This window comes from Stegodyphus dumicola, chromosome 4 (genome assembly GCF_044657685.1).
Source record: "Stegodyphus dumicola isolate Sdum_Otavi_A_Nest chromosome 4, ASM4465768v1".
Lineage (NCBI taxonomy): Eukaryota > Metazoa > Arthropoda > Arachnida > Araneae > Eresidae > Stegodyphus > Stegodyphus dumicola.
Window position 1 is genome coordinate 115,077,910 of NC_140771.1, and position 24,650 is coordinate 115,102,559.

General features: G+C 33.8%; 1 protein-coding gene across 8 annotated transcripts in view; it reads right to left on the reverse strand.

Moving 5' to 3' along the window:
* Window positions 1-23,344, reverse strand: part of Vps13 (vacuolar protein sorting 13C) — a 334,969-nt gene extending 311,625 nt beyond the window's left edge. For all 8 annotated transcript variants that reach the window (XM_085815349.1, XM_085815348.1, XM_085815353.1 and 5 more), the window contains exon 1: window positions 23,073-23,344. In XM_085815349.1, the coding sequence (XP_085671475.1) occupies window positions 23,073-23,172 (100 nt within the window). In that variant the 5' untranslated portion in view covers window positions 23,173-23,344. The remainder of the gene's footprint in view (window positions 1-23,072) is intronic.
* Window positions 23,345-24,650: the final 1,306 nt, after the last annotated feature.

Below are 24,650 nucleotides of genomic sequence, written 5' to 3' on the forward strand. Positions count from 1 at the left end.
ATTTTTATTAGTACCGGTACCAAATACTACAAGCAGCAATCAACTAAAATTGAAAGATATTTCTTATTAACATTTTGCTTTAAATTAATAATTTTAACAAAATAAAAACTAACCTCCAAAATAGCCAATAATTATAAAATTTTATTTACATTACAGCATATTGAAAATACATATTTTTTAATTAGTTAATACTGAAATTCAACATTTCGAATAACACAGCTAACTGTCACATAGAATAACTGATCAACATTTGAGAATTCACAGATACACATACTGGCCAATGAATTAAAAACCATTGAGATTTTCATTTGAATGAATGCTAAGAATGAAGTATGCTTTTATTTATTTATTTATTTATGATGTCGGTTATACATGGTTAGAATGCTAGTAAAAGTAAGGTGTAAGAGTGCTTTTCACGATGAATGAAGTAAAATGGATAAAACGACAGATCTTTCACCATTTGAAAAAGGGCTTATGGTTGGTGCCCATTTAGCAGAGGCCTCGATTCTGAAGACAGCAAATCTCACTGAATTCTCAAAAGCAGTCATATTAAAGGTTTTCAAAAGCTAGAATCAAAACCCACAGTCCTTTTCTAGAAAACATAACTGTGGTTCGAGCATAGTTTACCAAGAGAGAGATCAGTAGTGTCTCCAACGGATTGTTCAGCAGAATAGGGATTCTACTGTGCTTCAACTGACACAGATCGTCAACCATGGCTCTTCCCAACAGATTTCAGCTTAAACCATGTGCACAGAATTGCAGAGGACAGGAATGCACAGTCAGGTGCCTTTGAGAAAACCACTCATTTCTGCCCAACATGCAAGAATTCATTTGCAATGGTGTCAGGAAAGATGACACTGGACATCTGAGGCTTGGAAATGGGTACTGTGGTCGGATAAATTATGCTACACCTTATTTTGCATCGATGGAAGACGTCAAATTTGGCAAGAACCCCATGAAGGCATGAAGCCATCTTGCCTTACTCGTACTGTGCAAGGGTCTGGTGGGAGTATCATGATATGGGGTATGTTCTGTTGGCATGGAATTTGTGCCCTGGTGTTCTTTGAGGGTAAACAAACAGACACGAGATACCTAGATATACTGGCAAATCAAGTGCACCCTCCAATGTTGCATTTTTACCCGGATGGTGACAGATACTTTTAGGACAATAATGCAACTATACATCGTGCCAGAAGTGTTCAAAATTGGTTCGCTGAACGGCCACTGCATAGCCTGGATCTTAACCCCATACAAAATAAGTGGGATATGGTGGAAAAATGCATCTGACAGCACGTAAATGAAAATCGTCCTTTCAAATCTAGATCTCAACTACATACGAGCTTTTACCTACAAATCACGTGAGACCAAATACCGCTCGTTTTTAGTTAAATAAGTCAAAGGTGCGCTTAGCACCCCGCCCGCAAGCGAGAAAGTCGTGGTCGTAAAGGCAAAAGCCTCAAAGTCAAGCAAGGCCTTTCTTCTCCTCTGTGTAGGCTCCTCCTCTCTGAGTGTTGAAAGTTGATTTGTCGAGTCCAGTCACGTGAGTGGTCACTCATCCAAGTACTAACCCTGACAGAAGCATCTTCAAACAAGAAAGTTTGAAATGTAGGAAATTGGAAGTTTTTTAATAAATAAAATAAAAGTCCAGGTATTCCATCGGTTGCATCTGACAGCACTCTCCTCTTCATCTAATTTATATGATATAAAAAGCTACATAGCCAATGCATGGTATTCTCTGGACATAATGCACTCCAGAAGCATGTAGACTCGATGCCCAAACAAATCAGAGCAGATATTCGTGCAAAAGGTGGTCCAATAAAATATTAAATTTGTATTTCTAATTCATTGGCCAGTGTGTGAATTAGGAAAAAACAGGCATTTGAAAAATGAAATTTAAGTTCAAGAAAAGAACTAGTGGTAAAAAAAGAGAGTTTTTGTATTTTTTTCTGGTAAAGCTATTTCTGGAAATTTTTGGCTTCTGTTCATTAGTTGGTGACAATATAGCACTGGTTTATCCAGTATTCTGTATAGTGCCATCACTAAAAGTAACATACTACTTTGAGTAATAAGCAAGCATGAAAAATATGAAGGTCTCAAAGTAGCATATCAAGCATATATTTTTTTGAATATAATCTAATGACAATGCTGCTACCACTATTGGTTTTTGTATTTTAATAAAAGTGAAAGGTAATTTTAAGAGAATCAAAAAGACCTCTAGTACTGCAAGATGGGGATCTATTGGAAGTCAATGAGAGCAATGAAATTACTGAAGTAAATCTGACATAGAAGTTTGAATTTCACAGGATAAGATTGGAGAAGTGAATCCATACTATTAGATGAGTGATGTATAAAAATACATCACCTTTTTCGCCTGAATTAAGTCACATGCAAGATCTGTCTATAAGCCACTTTGATAAAATTTTGGAAATCAAGCCTTGACGTATCATGATTTGATAAAGAGCTGAAATGGACATTACAGCACATTTGCTAAGCTGTCATTCTGCCATGCTACTAAATCAAAAGTGACAAACTGCTGAGTATATTCCTGTGTTGTATTATTGTCATAGATGTAGTGACTGACTAAGTAGATTCGTTAACCTAAAATTGAAGTGTATGGCAGTTTTAACTGGACTGTATAATTGCAATATCCTTCAGTGCTTTTTAATCCTGGAACAGTTTGCACAGCCAAATGTTCAGGTTCAAAAGCAGAAAAAATGCATATCTGCTGATCTTTCCAAGATTAATGCAACCAGCTCAGCACAAATTATTAATTTTTTATAGATGAAAAGGTTAAAAGTTATGAGGTGCAGGTTGGTGGATTTCATTACATTTTTTTTAAAGATACCCTAACTATCAATATTTATCGTAAGTATGTATCATAAGTAATTATTAACATAGGAAAAGAAAATATAGTTTAGCAATCTCAAATAAAAACTTTAATTAAGAATAAGTAAGAATAATAAGTAAGAATTACATGATACAGTAAAAGCTGACTATGCAGCATTTAATTAAATAGAAAGCTCAAGTAATCGGAATATTTTAGAATTTTACAAAATAATTCCCCCTCCCCAAAACATTTAATAAATGAAAGGCTTATAATGAAATTACAGTACGAATAATATTATTAAAATATACATATTGTTGCCAAACAGTGTGATTTAGTGCTAATAATGGATGAGCACGATGACACAACACAGGCATGAGATGTTCATTTTGGTTTAATGTAAATTCAATTAATTCTCGATAAGCTGATTTAATTTTTATAAAAAAGGACACAAGTTCTACTTTTCCCTTGCATTTTGTGCGTGTGCGTGTGTGTGTGTGTGAGTATGGCAAAGCCTCGAGGGCTATCTGCCTAAGAGGAGGGATGCCTTCGTGGAGGACTTTCTAAGGGAAACTGGCTCGTATACACGTTACACATGGGGAAAATCACGAAAACGCCCATGCAGCCTGCCTGTTCGCGGGATTCGAACCTCGGACCGAACTACCAGTGTTCAGCGACTTTACCACTCGGCCGCTGGTGGGCACCCCTTGCATTTTGAAAAAAATTATTAACACTTAGTACTGCATGAAGTGCAGTATTTTCAAAGTCAGGGCATCAAAACAAGCCACTCTGAAAACGATGAATAACGATGAAACGTGAAAAATTACGATAAACGAGTAAAGTTTTTCATATGTTATATCTGTAATTTGTTTATCTTTTTATTATCAAACTAAATAAATAATATGTTCATTTAAACTTCTGCCAAAAAGGCAGGCAACATCTCAAGCAACTTTCGTGTTTGGTGGGATTTCATAATTGGATGAGGCCTACAAAATGCACTGGCTGTTATAAAACTGAAATGCATTTCTTTTTCTTAGAAATCAATGTTTGGATGCTCAAATTGACAAGAAAATTTTTAATAGTTTTAGAGTGGAAGTTTTACACACTAATTTGGCTTTTCTAACAGGAATTCCAGTTTTTATACACTCTCAATTTTTATCCACAGTTTACTTGTATGAGGAATTCAGCATTTTCTGAGCTTTTACTACACAATGAAAAAATAACACATTTGTCTCCAAACTGTTCTGTAATTTTTTGAACTATTCCTCACCCAAAACTAACAGCAATATGTTTTCACTTAAAAAAGGAAAAAAAAAAAAAAAATCAGAGAACTGCAGACTTGGCATCGTGCAAACATTTCATGACAAAATTCTGCAGAAATTTAACTGCAATAACTGCTGCAAATTCTGCAAGCACAGATTTTTAAATTAAGGCAAGACATATCATGATTTATTTATAAAAAAAAAAAACATTATAACTTGGAATTCAACAAAAAGAATGCATATATAAATGGCAATATTGCTTGACTGAAGGATTTTTTAAGCATGGCAATGTGCAAGGTTGCCAGAGTTTGGTACATTCTGAAAATTTGACGGCTTCTGCTAAAAGAGTTGCAGTAACACAAAAGTACAGTGCAATTGTAAATACGATGACAATACAACATGAGTATTTATTCAATAGTATCTCACCTTTCAATGTCTAGTATGCAGCTGAAGGAGTCTTAACATATGTTTCAATTCCCTGCCAAATAAAGCTGCATGATTGGTTTGCAAGACATTTAAAAACACTTGATGCTTTTTGAATAGACTTTGTGTATAAATTTTTCAAGCATATCTTTATAAAGAGCTGCAGTGTGAAGTCCAAAATCTGGATATTCAATATTCAGAATGATCTAAAATTGAAACCCTCTGGACCACCAGCAACTATTTTTGAGAAAACTTTTCGTAGACTTAATACTTCACCCACACACTTTTGATACTTTTTATAATAAAACATGCCGAGGATCCTGATGTTGTTTTATATAACTTGGACACTAAACAAACCACTTCCAAGTTCAAGGAAAAAACAAACATCTATTAATGAAAAACTGTATGATCAATAATTTGTCTCTGTAGCCACTTTTTTGTTTGCTACACATCTCAAACCAAAACATTCTACAGTAAAGCATTACTGATTTTACACCTACTGAATAACTTTCATAAATGATGCTAATCTGGTGAATAATTTGTTATTTTTTTTTTCTTTTTTTTTTTCTTTTTATCATTGCATGACTATCAACATGACAACTTGAGAAACGATTTGCACAACAATGTATAAAACATTTTTTTAAAAAAAATTAGCAACTGAATACCTAATAGCATGGTAAGCTTTTTATGTTGACATAAGGACTGGCAATGATCACTTAATTCTGCCAATTGTGCAGTGAAGTGTTGAGCTTGGTGACGAGGAAAAATGTAACTGAAATTTCTTTCTATATGCAAAAAATATATTTTGTACAGATGCTCATAGACAAAAAGATTACATGTAATGTTGTTTGAATAAGAATAACTGATTTGTGATTAAGATAAGCCAGGGCCAGGGCTAGGGCAGCAGCACTGAGCAGCAAAATTTTTGGAATTAAGAGAAGTGCAGAGCAATAAAATTAAATGATGGAAAAATCTTTATAATTTAGGCAAGATAGTAGAATGCAAAACTGAGGAGCAGCAAAATTTTCAGAATTTAGGCAGGTGACTTTCAGCAGAATTCATAATCTGCACAGATTGCACCAGGCAGCAAATGCAGAAATTTATTTAGTTGGAACTCAGCCTTAAACATGTGGGAAATAGAAGTGAGTATAAAAAATAACTAAAATGAAAGTAAGTAAAAACTAATATAATTCAGGCTTAACTTCTTCAATGGATAATGGAAGCAAGACAAAATTTAGCACAATAATTTTGACTTTAGTCGCCAATCTCATGATACATTGGCAATAATGTATAGCAGATGCTAGCTAAGCTTTATGATGATAGCTATAAATCTGAAGATTTTCAGATATGGTAAGCAAAATACAAAATTTTCCAATTAATGGTATTTAAGAAGAAATGTGGAGAAATAGTAATAAACAAAGATGATATAAGAAAAGTTTTAGATTGCAATGACAATGCCCTAATCATCAATCAACTAGCAGACAATGAAATCTTGGTTCTAAATGCAGAAAATATTGCTACCAATCCTGAAAAAAAAACAACAGAGGCATTGTCAAGAATGAAAAAATTTCAAATGGCAAAATGATGATCTAAAATCCAAAAAATTTCCGAATCGCCAAAGTCCCAATGAGTCCCGATCTCAGTCTTTGTACTGTACCAAATTTTAAAAAAAAAAGGTTTACTCTATGATAAAAGGAAATATTAACCATGCACTTCCATCTACAAACTATTTAAAATATTAGAGCATAGACTGAAAACATTCTGTGATGGATCTCTTAACGGTGACGATATGTTGTTACAATTATCCACTATAATCCAAACATTTATTATTTTATACAAAAATACCTATGTCCCATGAAAACACTTACTCATGACCCTGACCCCCCCTTCTATAATTGATAATTCTTGTTCTTAACTTTTGTAGTCAATTATTTAAAAGATCCCAAGACGTTTTCAATCCAGGACAGGTCCAGAGCATAATGAATTTAGGACGTCTGGCTGAAGGCCATTTGGACTCACCAGACAAGCATTAAGGCCATAAGTAATCAAACAGTTAAAGTTATATAGTTAGATATTTGTCTTGAGCTCTATTCCTAATAGTTGAATAGACTAGCTGCATAAGGATTTTCTGTGTGTTACATAAATGCAGACTAATTTGCTTCCTGGAGAAAGTCCTGGTAAGTCCTGGAGAAAGGTATATCTCTTACAGCAACCTTGGTGTACTTCCAAACAAGTATGAAGACACTCAAGTAATCTAGACAACATTAAACATATACGAGGGCTATCCAGAAAGTAGATTACGTTTTGGAATAAAAAAATAAACAAAGTATAGGAAACAAATTTTATTATATACAGATGAAAGCCACACTCAAATACTACTTTTCTACATAGTCACCATACAAATTAAGGCATTTATCGTAGCGATGTACGAGCTTGGAAATTCCTTCGTCGAAAAATTCGGCCGCCTGCGCCTTCAACCACTTCGTTACCTCTTCTTGCAGCTGTGCGTCGTCATCAAAACGCTGCATAGCCAGCCACTTGTTCATTGCTGGGAATAGGTGGAAGTCGCTCGATGCCAGGTCGGGACTGTACGGCGGATGAGGAAACAACTCCCACTTAAAAGATTCAAGAACTTTACGAGTGACATTTGCCGTGTGGGGCCGGGCGTTGTCGTGAATCAACAAGATCTTAGAGCTCAACATTCCTCTGCGCTTGTTTTGAATTGCTCTTCTGAGTTTTTGGAGAGTTTGGCAATACCTTTGAGAGTTTATTGTAGTGCCTCTTTCCAGGAAGTCCACCAAAATTACACCTTTTCTGTCCCAAAAAACAGTCGCCATCATCTTCCTTGCCGACATTGTTTGCATGCATTTCTTGGGTTTTTGGGGAGAACTTGTGTGCCCCCACTGCATTGATTGCAATTTCGTTTCACAGTTCACATGTTTCACCCATGTTTCGTCACCAGTAACGATGCGATCGAGTAAAGAGTCACCATCCTTATGGTAAGCATCCAAAAAGTTCAACGCTGCAGCCATTCGCTGATTTTTGTGGTCCTCTGTCAAGATTTTTGGAATCCATCTTGCACAAAACTTGTGGTAACCAAGCTTTTCGCTGATGATTTCGTGCAACAAACTTCGCGAAATTTGTGGAAAACTCAAAGAAAGTTCCGTTATTGTGAAATTTCGATTTTCACGGACTTTAGCATCGACTTTTTCGAGAAGTTCGGCGGTCACTATGCTGGGTCTCCCACTTCGATCTTCGTCGTGAACATTGGTTCGGCCATTTTGAAATCTTATGACCCACTGACGCACTCCACCTTCAGTGATAATGTTGTCCCCATACACTTCACGAAGCTGCCGATAGATTTCTATCGGTTTACAGTTTTTTGCAGTCAGAAACCTTATTACTGAGCGCACCTCACAGCTCGCGGGATTTTCAATTAACGCAGACATTTCAAACCGTCACAGTATCTGAACGGAGCACAGCACGAACCTCTCACTAGCACGGCTAGATGCAGACTGAGCTGCGCAACGCTCTGACCCCAAGATGGCCGCGCTAGCCCCGCCCCTAGCGGACACAGACGGAAACATAATCTACTTCCTGGATGGCCCTCGTATATCAGGTATTTACAAAAGTTGGGTCCACAATTTATGATAAAGTATGTAATCGAGTTCTCCCACTGTTTCTTTTGAATTTCTTTGTGTTATTATTTTGCTGGTTTTATGCTACTTAACTTTATTTCCAGAAACACATCACAACCTGAACTTTTTTTTTTAATTATTTATTTTGTTTATCAGAAGAATCTACAGAAAGAAGAGAGAGAAAAAGAAGCCGTATAAAAAGAAGCGGAGAACTTTTTATAGCATGAGAAGATTCGACACTTTTTATAACACAAGAAGATTTGACAGATTCCAAAGTTCATGACAAGCATTTAGACAATATATTTTGGCAGTACTTTTGGTAGTATGTGTAATATCAACCATTTCCAATAAATAAAATGTATTTACAAACAATATGATTTTGTGCTAATAAAGAATAAGCAATCTCTCATAGCACAAACATAAGATCTTTGCCTTGGTTTTATGTAAACCCAATTAGTTCTCTATAAGCTAGTTTAATTTTGGTAAAGAAGGATACAATTTAATTGTTATTTATGTATTTTCCCCTCACATTTCAAAAACATTATTAAACTCTGAGACTTTCAAAGAAACAGGGTACTACTCTTATCTTACTCCATACACCCTCAGATGTATGGCATCACCATATGTGGCGATATGTGCTCTGCGCTGGTTTTTCTGGCTTGATTGTGTGTTCTGTGATGGTTTTGGCACAATGTTGTTTGTATGCAACCCTTTTGCCATTGAAGCCTTATTTTGCTGGAGTGGTTGGTTGGTTTGGTGGCCATTTTAAAATGGCTTACGTTTCAATGAAAGACATGGTAAAATTTCAGTCGCGTATTTTGGATTGTGTGCAAGGTAAATTTAGTATTAAAAGGTACGATGGAGTTGTTAACGAGTCTTTTGTTCACGGGTGTGTTTATGTGGATTTCATTTATGAATGTATGCTGGACTTTGTATGCTCCGTGTCTCAGAAGATAGGGTGGAAGGATAAAGTGGTAGAAATTGAGGAAATCGATTTTGTTGAATGTTATGTTCATTGTTTTTTTGCTAAGAAATTCTGTCATTATTGTTGTTTTTTTAATTGTTTGTAATTTATTTTAGTTTATTTTGTTGATTTGTGCGCAATGATGAGACTGTGTGCAATGCCTAGTTTGTGTAATTTGCTGATTTTTTTTAAAATTATAACAGAATGCTGTGTGCATGGTATTGTTTGAAATTTATTATTGTTATGTTAGTTTATTTTAGCGAGGTGTGCGTAATTCCTAGATTCCTATGCTGCATAGATTGTGCAATTCTCTGATGTTGTTCCAAGTTAAAACAGATCACTGTGTACATGGATTCTTGTCAAATATTTTTGGTTAGAAACTTTACATTTTTGCTACCTAAATTTTTTCCTTTTGTTTCGGATTTTTGGCATAAATTGTGCGCTAAAAACGTTTTTGCAGACATTTTAGGCTTAAAGTTCAAAATGTAGACAAAAAATTTCAATAGTAGTAATATGGCACCATGGAGTTTCTCGCCAAAAATGTTTGGTGAGAAATTTGTCACCAACCGAGGATGTGTATAAAAGTAGTTCCAGAAACAGTATACATAGAAGTATTTTCAAAATCACAAGACCCCAGCATAAGAAACCCCAGCATCAAGAAAAGCATGTTAATGGATAAAATGTGACTTTATTTGAAACGGAAACACACAGTCAATGCAATATGAAAAATTATGAGAAGCAATTTTAGTTCTTTATATGTTATATCTATAACTTGTATTTCTCAATTGTCTTAATAAAAAGGAGATCAGTTCCTTTAACCTTCAGAATGATAGGTGCAAGCTTGATAGTATCTCCACCAACGTTAACAGCTGACAAAATTTTGTAACATATTTTACTTTCATTTCCTTAACTCTTTCGATCCAACATGATTAAAATTTAACTATAAAAAGTAGTTTAATTTAATGCTGACATACTAAAAGAAGTGTAATAGGAGTTTAATATTTTTAACTTTTCCCATTTCCTGGAAATCTCCTGGGACAATCTGCCCCAACAGTATTGTTAAATAGGACTATCTGTCCTAATCATCTAGGATATCGTGATGCTAACCTTACACTGCATGGGAATAAATAATTAAGTTAAATGAAAAGTACCGAATATTTTATTCTTATAGTACAATTTAAGTATGATATGGCATAAAGCAGTCTTTACAAACTGCTACCTCATATATTTGGCAAACAGACCAGGTTTCCTTAGTCATATATTTGTTCCCTAATTCCTTAAAAATATTGCAAATGTAAAAAACCCATTTAAAAATAAGTTTTATTCACCCAATAAGGGATGAAATCTAATTTCTGGAATGTATGTGACTATTAGAACCGAAAGGGTTAAGTCTATGAAAATCTTTTGCCTTTTATGACTGAAATGAACTTGGTACTTATGTATTATCTGGTTGACCACCAGTGAACCATGAAAGCTGGCAGTGATCTTACCAAGCTTACAATATTCATTTCTGTGTAATTCTTAAGGAACTGACACCTCTTTACTTAATAAACAATCAGTATTTGACTCGCTCTATTTCCGCACTTCATACGACTTTCATCTATTTCTAACATTTTTTAGGTCGTCCAGTTTTACTAAAAGCTCTATTTAGAACATCATGAGCATAAACTTCTCAAGGGCCATTCCCACTGGCGTTTATCTGAGCTAACAGACACAACTGACGTAGCTAAACCATCTCCAATACCAGTTTTTTTCCCATAGGGCAGCAAGTTGAAAAATTTTAACTGCAGACATAATGGAGCTAATCGACACATGGAACTGCCTTCGTTAGCTCAGGTAAACCCCAGTGGGAAAGGCCCTTCACATGTAATTGTTCTGATCTGTTACTTTTTGGTTTGACACATGCAACTGACCATCTCATGTTTATTAACACACACTTTTTTTTTTACAGTAGGATACAATAATAATAGCAATAACTTAGCAATGGGAACAGATCCAATTTTTGGCTTATTTGAGATTTTCTTAAACCAAGGAGGGGTTTTCTCTCCCCTTATTGTATTCTCCACACAAAAGAACCACAAAGAACCATTATGGGGTTACCCACATGGTGCATTAAAAAAGGAACTTTTTGGCCCACTGTTAAAAGTATTTCACCAGCCCTACTCTACACTATTACCAAGACACACATATTCATTTGCAATGATAAATTCTTCTTGAAGGAGAAAGAAGAAAACATTCGGAGTGCTATTTTCCTGATGTATACTTTGACACATGTGGTGCCACAGTCCCTAAACTTTTATTAAAGAACTTCAAGCATGATATTTGTTTTATGAATATAATTTTCTTTCACATATTTCCCAGACTACATATATATATCTCACAAATGGACATCTTATGGGTTTAAGCATTCTCTTTTCCTTTATAAATCTGCATTCTTAGATATTCGATGAAACCAGCAGACTTCTAGAAGTGCTCTTCGTCTCAACCTCTCATACTATTATAGTGACAGATGGCCCATTAGTGGTTAGTTGACAAAAGAAGTGGCCTCTAGTAAATCAATCTAGAATCAAATCTGGGTGAATGGACTGATTTTCATGGATTTCCAGATGTGTAGTGTAAATTCAAATTATTTTCCCTTAAAGATTTCTCCACAGAGACAACTCTGTTTCTAAGCAGATAGTCCTTGTGCTTCGTAAAGCCCTTTTTACACTTTGTAAAGAGACTTTTAAAATTTTTCACTATTTTGTTAGGCACTTCGATTTTACCAAAAACTCTGTTTAGAACACTATGAGCATAAATTTCTTGCAAGTAATTATTCCAATCCATTATTGTTTTGTTGTTCATATCCAGCTCATGGTACAGAATCCATTAACACACATTTTTTTTTTTTTTTTATGGTAGGATCCATAACTCCAAAAATAATTCATTGCTTGTTATTTTTATATGGCAATAACAAATAATGCATACACTTGTTCTTAAAAACTAAATGTTGCTTACCTAAAAACTACTGGGTTATATCAAACAAAAACACAGATGTTATAAAAGTATAGTAATGTTACCCTTACTCATATTTGGTACTAAATCATGCTGCTTGGCAGCAGTTTCATGGTCAATGAGGTAATATATGTAATAGATATATGAATAATACAGTCAAAAGTCTTTAATCCGGACTCGTCGGGACTTCAGCGATTACGGATTATCAGTTTTTCCAGATTATAGATCATCAATTTAAATCTGGTAAGATGGCATGCAGAAATTATAAAATTAAAAATATGAAACCGTAATTTATGAAATAAAGAGCAATAGTGATCTAAAGGGTTATCAAAATTAACAAAAAAAAAAACTTAATATTTATTTGTTTAATTTATTATACAATTCTTTCAACGTGCACATGAGTAAAGCATACATTACACATAGTCGAAATTAGAAAATTGCAACCAGAAAACTATTTGATGTGCATTCGTGATATTTATAATAATGAGGAATTTGATTTAAATCATATCAAAGACGGAGTACATCGAGATGAAATACTACATTTAGTAAGGAATTATAAGTCGAATAAAATAAAAACATCTGCCCTGAAGATAAGGATAGTAGTGACAGATCAAATTCCAGCTTATTGCGCGCCGCGACGTCCCCCCCCCCCACAGAGCAGCGTGAAATCGACAAACAGATTTCGGAATGGTTAGAGAAACAAAGGATATGCCTTTATCCCCTTCTGGCAGCAATTCCAATTTATGTTTGATGGACATCGAAACATGCTTTCGCTTTGTAGATCCTTTGGCAGCTCCAGAAACGGAAATTCTTTTTGACATAATCGAAAGTTCAAGCTTACTTTTATTAAATTGCTCTTAAAGTCTGCAAAAAATAATAAGCCGGATTCAATTCAAAGATTAAGGAACAACGCAACCTGCAACATTAACTGAAATAGATAATTAGATAATAACTTATACCATCTGTTATACATTAAACGTGCATGCGTAAACGTATTATGCGCATGCATCAACACATAATGTGTTGACGCATGTGCAGAAAGTTTGTAGCTTTGAGGTCCGGATTATAGATCATTCCAGATTATGGATGTCGAGATTAAAGACTTTTGACTGTATAATAATACTTTTTCAAAATCTTACATAATGTTAAAATATATGCTTTTTATATGAGTTGATACCAAATAAAATGACTGTTTTTATAATTTCAGACTAGATATATATATATTTTTTTCCCATTCATTTCGCTTTCTGCCATAAATTGCATTTTTTATATATGCTATTCAAAATGTTTATATGGCTTAATAAGGTTCATTAGGTTCCCAGCATTTCCTGAGATTTTCAGATAATCAAGCTATCAATGAACTATGATATCAACTATGATTACTAATGTCAGTTCCAACTTTTCTTTTTTTTTTTCTATTTTTACATAAAGGGTTTTTTTTGGGGGGGGAGAGCATTGGTGGTTAGGGATAATAATTTTTTTATTGTTCTGTGACCCAAAAAATCTCAATATATTTATATATTTTTTTAACCATGCCCAATTAATCTACCTCTGAAAATCAAGAATTAACTGTAGATATATAAAATGTACTGTCGTATGGATATGTAAATACCGTATTTGACGGGATATAAGATGCACTGGCATATAAGCCGCAGCCTTATTTAGAAGGCCACACACAAGGAAAAAAAAGTTTCAATAGTTTGCACGACAGCGTGGTACCACAATAACTTAAAATGTGACTTCTTTTAGTTCTTATGTTTCGTAAAATCCTAATAAACAATCATTGAATGCAATTACCAAACATATTTTTATTAAGGAAAATTAACAAACGGAAGGAAAATAACTATTTTGAACATGACATGTAAATTTCAATAATGAATAAATGAATGAAAGGCAAGCAATCAAACATAATACAAAATAAAGCAGAAACAACAAAAAACATAGATTCAAGGAAAGCGTTGCCTATCATGAAATGAGACTTTAATCACTTTCAAAACCATAAAAATCCTTTTCACTATCATCATCATCGAAAACGAGAATATCGTCATCACTACTGTTTCCGTCATCGCTAGTATCACCTTCTTTGAATAATGCGTCGTCTTCTGTTCCGTCAAGAGCATTACTGTTTCCGCACTTCTTAAAGGACTTAACAATTATTTCAGCCTTTACGTCCTCCCAAGATCTTTTTTACCCACTCGCACACTTGTGAAATAGAGGGCCGCTTCATTCTACCTGAGGGTGTGATGTGGCTCTCCTATCCACTTGCTCCATCGTTCTTGCACTTTTTCTTTAAATGGCTTATTCACCAATACATCTAAAGGCTGTAATTGGCTAGTCAATCCACCAGGAATGAAAGCTATCTGGGTTTTTAATTCTCTTGCTTTATTCTTTATGGTTTCAGATCTATGGGTGCTAAACTGATCCAAAACCAAAAGAGAGGGTTTTCTTAAGAGTCCACCAAGTTGCCTCTCCCATACGTTCTGTAACCACAGTTTCATTCCAGCTTTGTCCATTCAGCCTTTCGGATGAACATGAACAATTACACCCACTGGAAGTTTTTCTTTTGGATGGGTTTTTCTTTTGAATATGAAAAACGGCGGTAGTTTTGTGCCATCAGCCCAACATGTATATCGGGTTTTTTTCATGACCAGTGGTTTTTATGGTTATTGATTTAGACCCTTTAATAGTCACAGTCTTGCTGGATGACATCAAATGTTAGTGGAATTTCATCCTTATTTCCTATTTGACCGAGCTCATAAGAAGTTTTCTTGCGTGCATTTATAACAAACCTATGAAATGCTAGTATTTTTCCTTCATAACCAGCTGGCATTTTTTGTGCAATACAGTCAAATGTCGTTAATTCGGACACCCATAATCCGGAATGATCTATAATCCGGACCTCAAAGCTACAAAAAAATCTCTGCGCCTGCGCACAGAGTTTGACATTTACATATCCATATGACATATCCATACATATGGTATTTACATATCCATACGACAGTACATTTTATATATCTACAGTTAATTCTCGATTTTCTTGATTTCTTGAAGATTGATTAAGTGGGCATGGTTAAAAAAATATATAAATATATTGAGATTTTTTGGGTCACAGAACAATAAAAAAAATATTATCCCTAACCACCAATGCTCTCCCCCCCAAAAAAAAACCCTTTATGTAAAAATAGAAAAAAAAAAAAAGAAAAGTTGGAACTGACACTAGTAATCATAGTTGATATCATAGTTCATCGATAGCTTGATTATCTGAAAATCTCAGGAAATGCTGGGAACCTAATGAACCTTATTAAGTCGTATAAACATTCTGGATAGCATATATAAAAAATGCAATTTATGGCAGAAAGCCAAATGAATAGGGAAAAAAATATATTTCTAGTCAGAAATTATAAAAACAGTCATCTTATTTGGTATCAACTTGAATATAAAAAGCATATATTTTAACATTATATAAGATTTTGAAAAAGTATTATTGTACAGTCAAAAGTCTTTAATCTGGACATCCATAATCTGGAACGATCTATAATCCGCACCTCAAAGCTACAAACTTTCTGCACATGCGTCAACACATTATGTGTTGATGCATGCACATAATACGTTTACACATGCGCGTTTAATGTATAACAGATGGTATAAGCTAGGCTAAAATTATCTATTTCAGTTAATGTTGCAGATTGTGTTGTTCCTTAATCTTTGAATTGGATCCAGCTTATTATTTTTTGCAGACTGTTAAGAGCAATTTAATAAAAGTAAGCTTCAACTTTCGATTATGTCAAAAAGAATTTCCGTTTCTGGAGCTGCCACAGGATCTACATAGCGAAAGCATGTTTCGATGTCCATCAAACATAAAGTGGAATTGCTGCCAAAAAGGGATAAAGGCATATTCTTTGTTTCTCTAACCATTCCGAAATCTGTTTGTCGATTTCACGCTGCTCTGTGGGAGGGGGGACGTCGCGCCGCGCAATGAACTGGAAGTTGATCTGTCACTACTATCCTTATCTTCAGGGCAGATGTTTTTATTTTATTCGACTTATAATTCCTTATTAAATGTAGTATTTCATCTTGATGTACTCTGTCTTTGATATGATTTAAATCAAATTCCTCATTATTATAAATATCACGAATACACATCAAAGTTTTCTGGTTGCAATTTTCTAATTTCGACTATGCGTAACGTATGCTTTACGCATGCACACGTTGAAAGAAATGTATAATAAATTAAACAAATAAATATTAAGCTTTTTTTTTTTTTTTGTAAATTTTGATAACCCTTTAGAGAACAATTGCTCTTTATTTCATAAATTACGGTTTCATATTTTTAATTTTATAATTTCTGCATGCCATCTTACCAGATTTAAATTGATGATCTATGATCTGGAAAAACCGATAATCCGTAATCGCCGTAGTCCCGGCAAGTCCGGATTAAAGACTTTTGACTGTATTATTCATACATCTATTACATATATTACCTTATTGACCATGAAACTGCTGCCAAGCAGCGTGATTTAGTACCAAATATGAGTAAGGATAACATTACAATACTTTTATAACATCTGTGTTTTTGTTTGATATAACCCAGTAGTTTTTAGGTAAGCAACATTTAGTTTTAAGAACAAGTGTATGCATTATAAGCGCGTAAGACCTTTACGGCTGCGAATTTGCGTGTGCGCAAAATACGTTTATGAATATGCGTTTAATGTGTAACGGACGGTATAAGCTAAGCTAAAATTATCTAATTATCTATTTCAGTTAATGTTGCAGATTGCGTTGTTCCTTAATCTTTAAATTGGATCCGGCTTATTATTTTTTTGCAGACTGTTAGAGCAATTTTATAAAATTAAGCTTGAACTTTCGATTATGTCAAACAGAATTTCCGATATACATTTACTAATATGTAAAAGATCTAAAAAGTGAAAGTATGTTTTGGAGTCTGTTAAACAAAAAGTGGAATTGCTGCAAAAAAAATGGATAAAGGCATATCCTTTGTTTATCTAAACTTTAACATTTGTTTATCTAAACTTTGTTTATCTTTAACGTCGTGGCGGCGCGCAATGAATTGCAAGTTTGATCTGTCAGCACTATCCTTATCTTCAGGACAGATGTTTTTATTTTATTTGGCTTATAATTCCTTATTAAATGTAGTATTTCATCTCGATGTACTCCGTCTTTGATATGATTTAAATCAAATTCTTCGTCATTATAATTCGCTTCCGATAGCGAAGAAAGTGACAGAGGTTATTGAGAACGAAAAAATTTCGATTGACAAATTAGTCGGTAGACACAGCAATTATAGGACTTGAACAGCGAAACTTTGTAACTGAACAAGAAATTATGTCTGTTTATAGAATTAAAGAGAATGTATTATCACATAAAATATGAAGCAACTTAAACAACTTACATTGAAAGAAATGTTTAATAAAGTAAACAAATAAATATTAAGCTCTTTTTTTTTTTTTTGTAAATTTTGATACCCTTTAGATCATAATTGTTCTTTATTTCATAAATTACGGTTTCATATTTTTAATTTTATAATTTCTGCATGCCATCTTACCAGATTTAAACTGATGATCTACTCTCCGGAAAAATCGATAATCCGGAATTGCCGAAGTCCCGACGAGTCCGGATTAACGACTTTTGACTGTAATTGCTTTCTAAATGTAGTATTTCATCTCGATGTACTTCGTCTTTGATATGATTTAAATCAAATGCCTCGTCATTATAATTCGCTTCCGATAGCGAAGAAAGTGACAGAGGTTATTGGAAATGAAAAAATTTCGATTGGCAAATTAGTCGGTATTCTTCACACGGCAATTATAGGACTTGAACAGCGGAACTTTGTAACTGAACAAGAAATTATGTCTGTTTATAGAATTAAAGAGAATGTATTATCATTTAACTTAAACTGATGTAAAGAAAGAAACTTTATGTAAAGAAACTTAAACAATTTACATTGAAAGAAATGTTTAATAAAATAAACAAATAAATATTAGCAGCTTTTTTTTTTTTTTTTTTTTTTTTTTTTTTTTGTAAATTTTGATACCCTTTAGATAATAATTGTTCTTTATTTCGTAAATTACGGTTTCATATTTTTAATTTTATAATTTCTGCATGCCATTTTACCAGATTTAAACTGATGATCTATAATCCGGAAAAATCGATAATCCGGAATCACCGAAGTCCCGACGAGTCCGGATTAACGACTTTTAACTGTAGTTGTTTTTGTGGCATTGATAGCCTTGCCTTTTTATGAACCTGTAGCACCAGCCCTCAGACCCTGAAAATTTCTGTTTTCCAAGTTTTTCTGCTAATCCGTTGACCTCAATGACTATCATTTTGGTTGAAACATTTATCCCAAATTTCCTCTTATCTATCACCCACATTTTTACGGCATTTTCAAGTTCAGGCCAAGATGGAGCTGGGCAAAGAAGGTTATGTTTTTGGTTTTTAGCAGTCTTCAGTTGATCTTCCTGCAGTCGCCAAGTACGTATCATTTTTTCGGTAGGTGGTGGACCGAAATGCCTTGCTGCTGCTCTGTTTCCATGCACTTTGGCGTTGTTTAACACTCCTAGTTTATACTGAATTGTATAACTTAATCTCGTTTCCTGTAGACATATTTTCCAAGGTATTTTTTTTAAACAAATAGTTTTAAGCACCGATACCGATACGTTTATACAGTGTAGCACCGATACCAACACGTGTGTCGGCTGAGTCAAAGAAAGTCTATGTAAAGCAGGAAAGGCTCCATAGACGTAATGTGACCGTCAAACCTGTTCAAACTTCGACATCAGCTTCGAACTTTGCCGCTTTTTGGCAACAGATATTTCACGCATGCACAAAATAATTATACAGATGTAGAAAAAGTTACGTGTGTCTAGACCTTTATCCAGGCTAAAAATAGCATTCAGTATTGAAAGTTAACCTGTGTCCTTCCCGTATAAGATGCAGGTAACTTTTTTGAGACAAAATTTAGGAAAAAAAGTGCAGTATGCAAATACAGTATGCTGGATATATTTTGGTTTAGAGTGCCAGTTGTAATTGTACACAAAATGTGGTAGCCTGTTTATTTTAGCTTGTTGAGTAGTTATGCCATGACATCATCATGAATAAATAGGAAAATGAGCAATGATTAGTTCTCTCTTTGACACTGTTAGCTGCATTTATTCAAATGCTGATCCCTCCCCTTGAAGGAATAATCAGTATGGATTATACAATTTGGCAGAATGACAACGATTTGTCATTAAATTCTTCTAAAAAGGAAAAAAGAATCATCCTTAATAAAAGACAGTTCATAAAACTACAACATATTACACTTTGCTGCTGTCATACAATTGAAAAGCTGCTACAATGAAAGGCTGTCGAAAAAAAAAGTACCCACACTCCTTTTCTGACAGCTACTCAGTTTATTTTTTCCTGGCATGAAAAACTCATATTAATAGAACTCTGTAGAGTACAGTAGTTGATTGGCATAATTACATGTATTCTTATTTATGAATTCATATATTTATCTTTATTTTTACATTTATTTTGATTTAATAAAACAGACATCCTTTCCATGAAGCTACGTGTTTTAAACAATAATAGTGAAATAATAATTGCTCTATAATGGCTTCCAAAGAAAATACAATTTATCTGACAAATCAGGTTACAGTACGAAGTCCAAAATCTGGATGTCCAATATTCACAACAGAAATGAATAAATAAAAAATATAATAAAAAATCCCCCATTAAAAAAATCTAGGAATGGAAAATTTAATAAGAAATAAAAAGTAGGTGAGACTGTAAATGTGATTTTTATCCTGACAGAGATTCTTGCATATCATTTTCAAACACTTGCTAGCTTTGGAGTCTCACTGTAACACTGAACTAATTAGCACTGAATTGATTTCAGCCATAATCACACTTCTCATAGTTAAGTATTTGTGTCGTCAGGGGCAGGCTACAGATTTGCTGACCCATCAAATGTCAGTGAATTCTTACAAGTACCTCCTTAAATTCTAATAATTTTGCCATCCCTAAATTCTGATGCTCTGTGCCTCTTAAATTCTAAAAATTTTGCCATCCCTAACTCATTTTTGCTGTTCAGCGCCCTTTTAAATTCTAAAATTATTGTGCCCTCATCAGCTCTGGCTCGATAGAAGGGTTCGAATTTTTCTATCTGATATAAATAATAATCAAAGACACGATGTTGAACTGTCTAAATAACATCGTCACCTAAATGGTATAATGGTTAGCGACACTGACTTCATACTGAAGAGCAGATTTTTTTAATCTCAGAGAAGGCATGGATATTTGTAAGCATCAAATATCTGTGCAGCAAAGGCGTACTCAAAATAGAGGGCAAGCCTAAAGTCTGCATGAAGAGGTTAATGGTAGAAGAGAGGTGAGAGACCATCGGACTACCCATCAAGGTGTCCTTCCTAAAAAAACTGGGGTACAAACTTAACAGTTAGATAGGTTCAGCAAATACGTCAATTACATGTAGTATTACAGATGTGTTGGCCTAGCTTCTGCATGTCAACTTACTAGACTTAACCCAAGATCTAAAATTTTGAAATTTTCAAAATCCGGAATCATAGAAATCCTGATAATTCCAGATCTCTGACTTTATACTGCATTACTCATTTTCCACCTTTAAAATTTCTGCATGATGATCGTCAATTAAAATAATTTAATGAGCTTTTTATTTTAATTCAAATGCCAATGAAGCTTGTTCCACAGCTTTCGCTACACTGATTTTTTTAAATTTTATAAACAGTCTACTGCAGATTCTGTAATGTTTAACCCTTTGTTAAACATTACAGAAATTGACTCTAATTTTTAACTCCATATCGCCCCAGATAGCCTTTCATGCAGACTACCAAAACCGCCCCTAACGGTCAAAAGTCCAATGTTGTTTTCTTTCCCTCCCCTAAGGTATGCAGTAGCAGGTGCAGTTTCCTATAATGCATTGTATCAGTTTATTGCAGACAGCTCACCCTAAAAGGATTTATTTGTGGTTTCTTATCCTTATTTGTTAGAAGTAGAAAGGTTGTCTGTCATTTAAAATCTTCACTCTTCTTTGTGCGTTAATGGATGGGGAGGAGAGGAAATTGTTGCGACTCTCAAAAACCATTTCGGGCAGTTCGGTACTTTAACATACAAGTTAGCGAAAGCTTTGGTTTTTAAAGAGTTTTAATAGAATATGAACTTTTTCAGCTGATGTAGATTTTATTATACGAAATGATGATTTAGCTTTTCCACCATACATAGCTATGAAAAAGAGTAACTCCAGTGGCACAATATGGTAGTTCGCATAACACCCATAATAAAAATTATATTTGTCTGTGCACCAGTTAGATGGATCTTTCCTCATTACATGACAAGCATAACTATTAAGATACCATTTAAGACTGTTACTATCCTGCCTTAGATTTTGTGTCAATATTTATATTTGGTACCAAGTGACAATAATTAGTAGCAAGGAAAGAAAATATAAGTCTCCTTTACCACAAAGGATGTAATATATTTATAAAAAAGTAACAATTATTTATTTCCTTTCAATCAAAGATACATCAGAATAGAAAAGAAATTAGATGCGGAAAAAAAAAATTATACAAAAAATCAAATCTAAAATTTAATTTATTTTATTTTATTTTGTAAGTTAATATCATTAAATGCATTTTTTAAAATTATAAAATTTCACTAAAAAATGCCATGCTTTGTAAGAAAATTGAAAAAAGCAAAATACCTTCATTATAAAAAATTTTATTTTATATGTAATATTGACATACAAGTAAACAAGCATAGAATACAGTTACAAAAATAAATAAATGTAACTTTCCAAGAAGAAAGTATACACACACACACAAAAGGACGAATTTTTTGGTACTTCCTTATTGTAGTACACAGCAAAATTTAATTGCTGATGAACCTAGATGTAACATGTAGTGAGATATAAGAACATATGGCAAGATACCTCAGTTAAGTAGCGATTCAATCTTGGGTATCTGCTATAATAAGGAACTACCTTTTCTTGTTGTTGTTGCTGTTGTGCTCTACCCATCACGGTAGCAAACTCTTACCTTTTAAAATTACACATACATTTCTGAAAGCTGCTAGAATGTCTCAATTACAGATCATAATTTCATACTTGGGCAAGCAAACTTTAATACTTATTATTTAACCGAAATCCTAGTATTTGCAAATAGAAATACCAAAATTTAACTTTTCATAGAGAAAAATTACATGAATTTGCTTTGTAATAATTAACACTCTGTAGCAGATATGGAATATTTATTATGAAGCAGAAGCAACTTGTTTTCATAGAGGAAAGTTTATAAATACGAGAACTAAGATAAACATCTAAATGGCATTTAACTACAGTTCAAACGACTTTTTATCTAAGCTCGGTGGTTTAAAGCACACATTTATCTAAATTCTTGATTAAAATCTCAATAGCAGATGAACTCCTATTCAAATTTAAGAAAACATATGCTTCTTTCATACTTTTCCCAAACTGAGAAAATAATTTCTAGAAGAAGGAAATTAAATGCAGTGTTTGCCAGTCACCATATTTAAAAATTACACAAGCCGGACGCATTTCCCGACCTGAAGATAATATAAAGGATTTTCATAAATTCGAAATTTCTTTTTATAAACTAATAAAAGGATATTAATTTAAGTCATGCAAGATTAACTTTCAGCATATGTGCAAAATTCTCCATATTTCATAAAAGCTCTGACAACAAAGAGTTTCATTCAAAACAGGGAATAAATAAACAAGACTAAAATTCTTATTTATTAATAGCCTAAATTGCAAATTAAAAATTTAATCAAAATGTGAAATATTTAGAGAATTTCAGAACAGATGCAAAGTTCACGTGAACTCAAAAAAGTGATAGCTGAAACGGGACATGCAAATTAAGAGTAAAAATTTTAATCGCATTTTATCTGTTATCTCAAATCAATGAACTTACCTCCCCATAATCCCAACTTTAGTTGTGAGCTATCAAAATTTGCAAGGTAGTCGCCTAAAAGTTTGTTCAAGAGACTTGCTACAAGTGATTCAAAAACCATGGTGCGATTACTTTTTTTTTTTTTAATAATATCGGTCCGGATACATTAGTTCTCAAAGAAAATGAATTTTCATTCTGCTAACAAAACAAAATCTTGCAGCAGAGAATTTTCGCTCTCAAACGAGTTACTCGATGCGGTACTCAGTAAGGAGACCGCAAACCCGCATGCGATAAAAATATCGGGCTTCCGGAAAAGCCCATATCACGTGCCAAAAACAATCACCGCTCAAAATAAAAATTTTACATTTTTTATTTTCTTTCTCTTTACGTATAGCAATATATGTGCTACTTTTATTTTAATATACGCGAATATGAACGCAGTATTTTCCGATTTATTTTCATAGTTGTCTAATGAAGCAGCAACTCAGAAAAGAACTTAGCATGAACTATTTCGGCTGTTAAAAAAATAAAAAATGAATAATAACTAAAAAGTCATATCAATTCATACTGCTGTTTTTTTTAATAATTCAATAAATAACTTTTGGACTTGTAACAAAACCTAAATTTAAAATACTATTTCTAAAACCCGAAATAAGCAGTTCTCATAAGAACATCTCTGGCGACTCTCAAACATTTTGCCAAAATTAGAAGCATAAGACAAGAAAATGGAGTATTTAATGGAGGTTTCCTTATCGGTTTAAAATAGTTCGATGTACCTGTGTTTATGTTATAATGAGTACTACTAAGAGCATATAGTGAATTAGAGTACCAAAAAGCAGTGCTTTTCTTTACTCTGTCTGTATCTGGTGAAGACCATCGGTAAAACAAAATGAGAGCTGTGGACAAAATACGCATGCATCAAAAACAAAGAAGAATTAGAACAAGAAGTCTCAAAATTTAGCAACTGCATCAATTCTGCCACCAATACGTTTTACGTGAACATGCCTTTCCTCCCCCTACCTGCCGATATGAGAAATAAAGAGAAAAACCGAATCCGTAAAAGATGGCAAACCACCAGGGATCCGCAACTCAAACGCGAACTAAACTCTATGCAAAAAGAAATCAACAGAAGAATCAAGAACTTCAAAAACCAAAAATGGACCAATTTCCTAAATAACCTAGCTATAGAGGACAATTCCCTATTTGACACTTCCCGCAAATTCAAGAAACCTTATAAACCTATCCCACCTATCCATCGACCTAGTGGAATTTCATATACAGAAGAAGATAAAGCTAAATCTTTTGCAGACTATATGGAAGATACATTAACTCTTAATTCCACTCCGTAAGACAAAAACTATATTCAACGGTTCAGTCTAGTGGTCAATAACTTCTTTAATACCTTTGCTCCGTACAACTTCACTTTCCTGACTACCCCAACAATCGTAGCCTTACAGCTCCTTACAGACGAAGAAAGCCCCAGGGCACGATGGCATCTCGACCAAAGCACTGAAATATCTGCCGATCAACCCTCTTACCTGCCTAACTAAGATAAACAACAACATTATCAAATTCACTGATTTTCCTAGCTCATGGAAG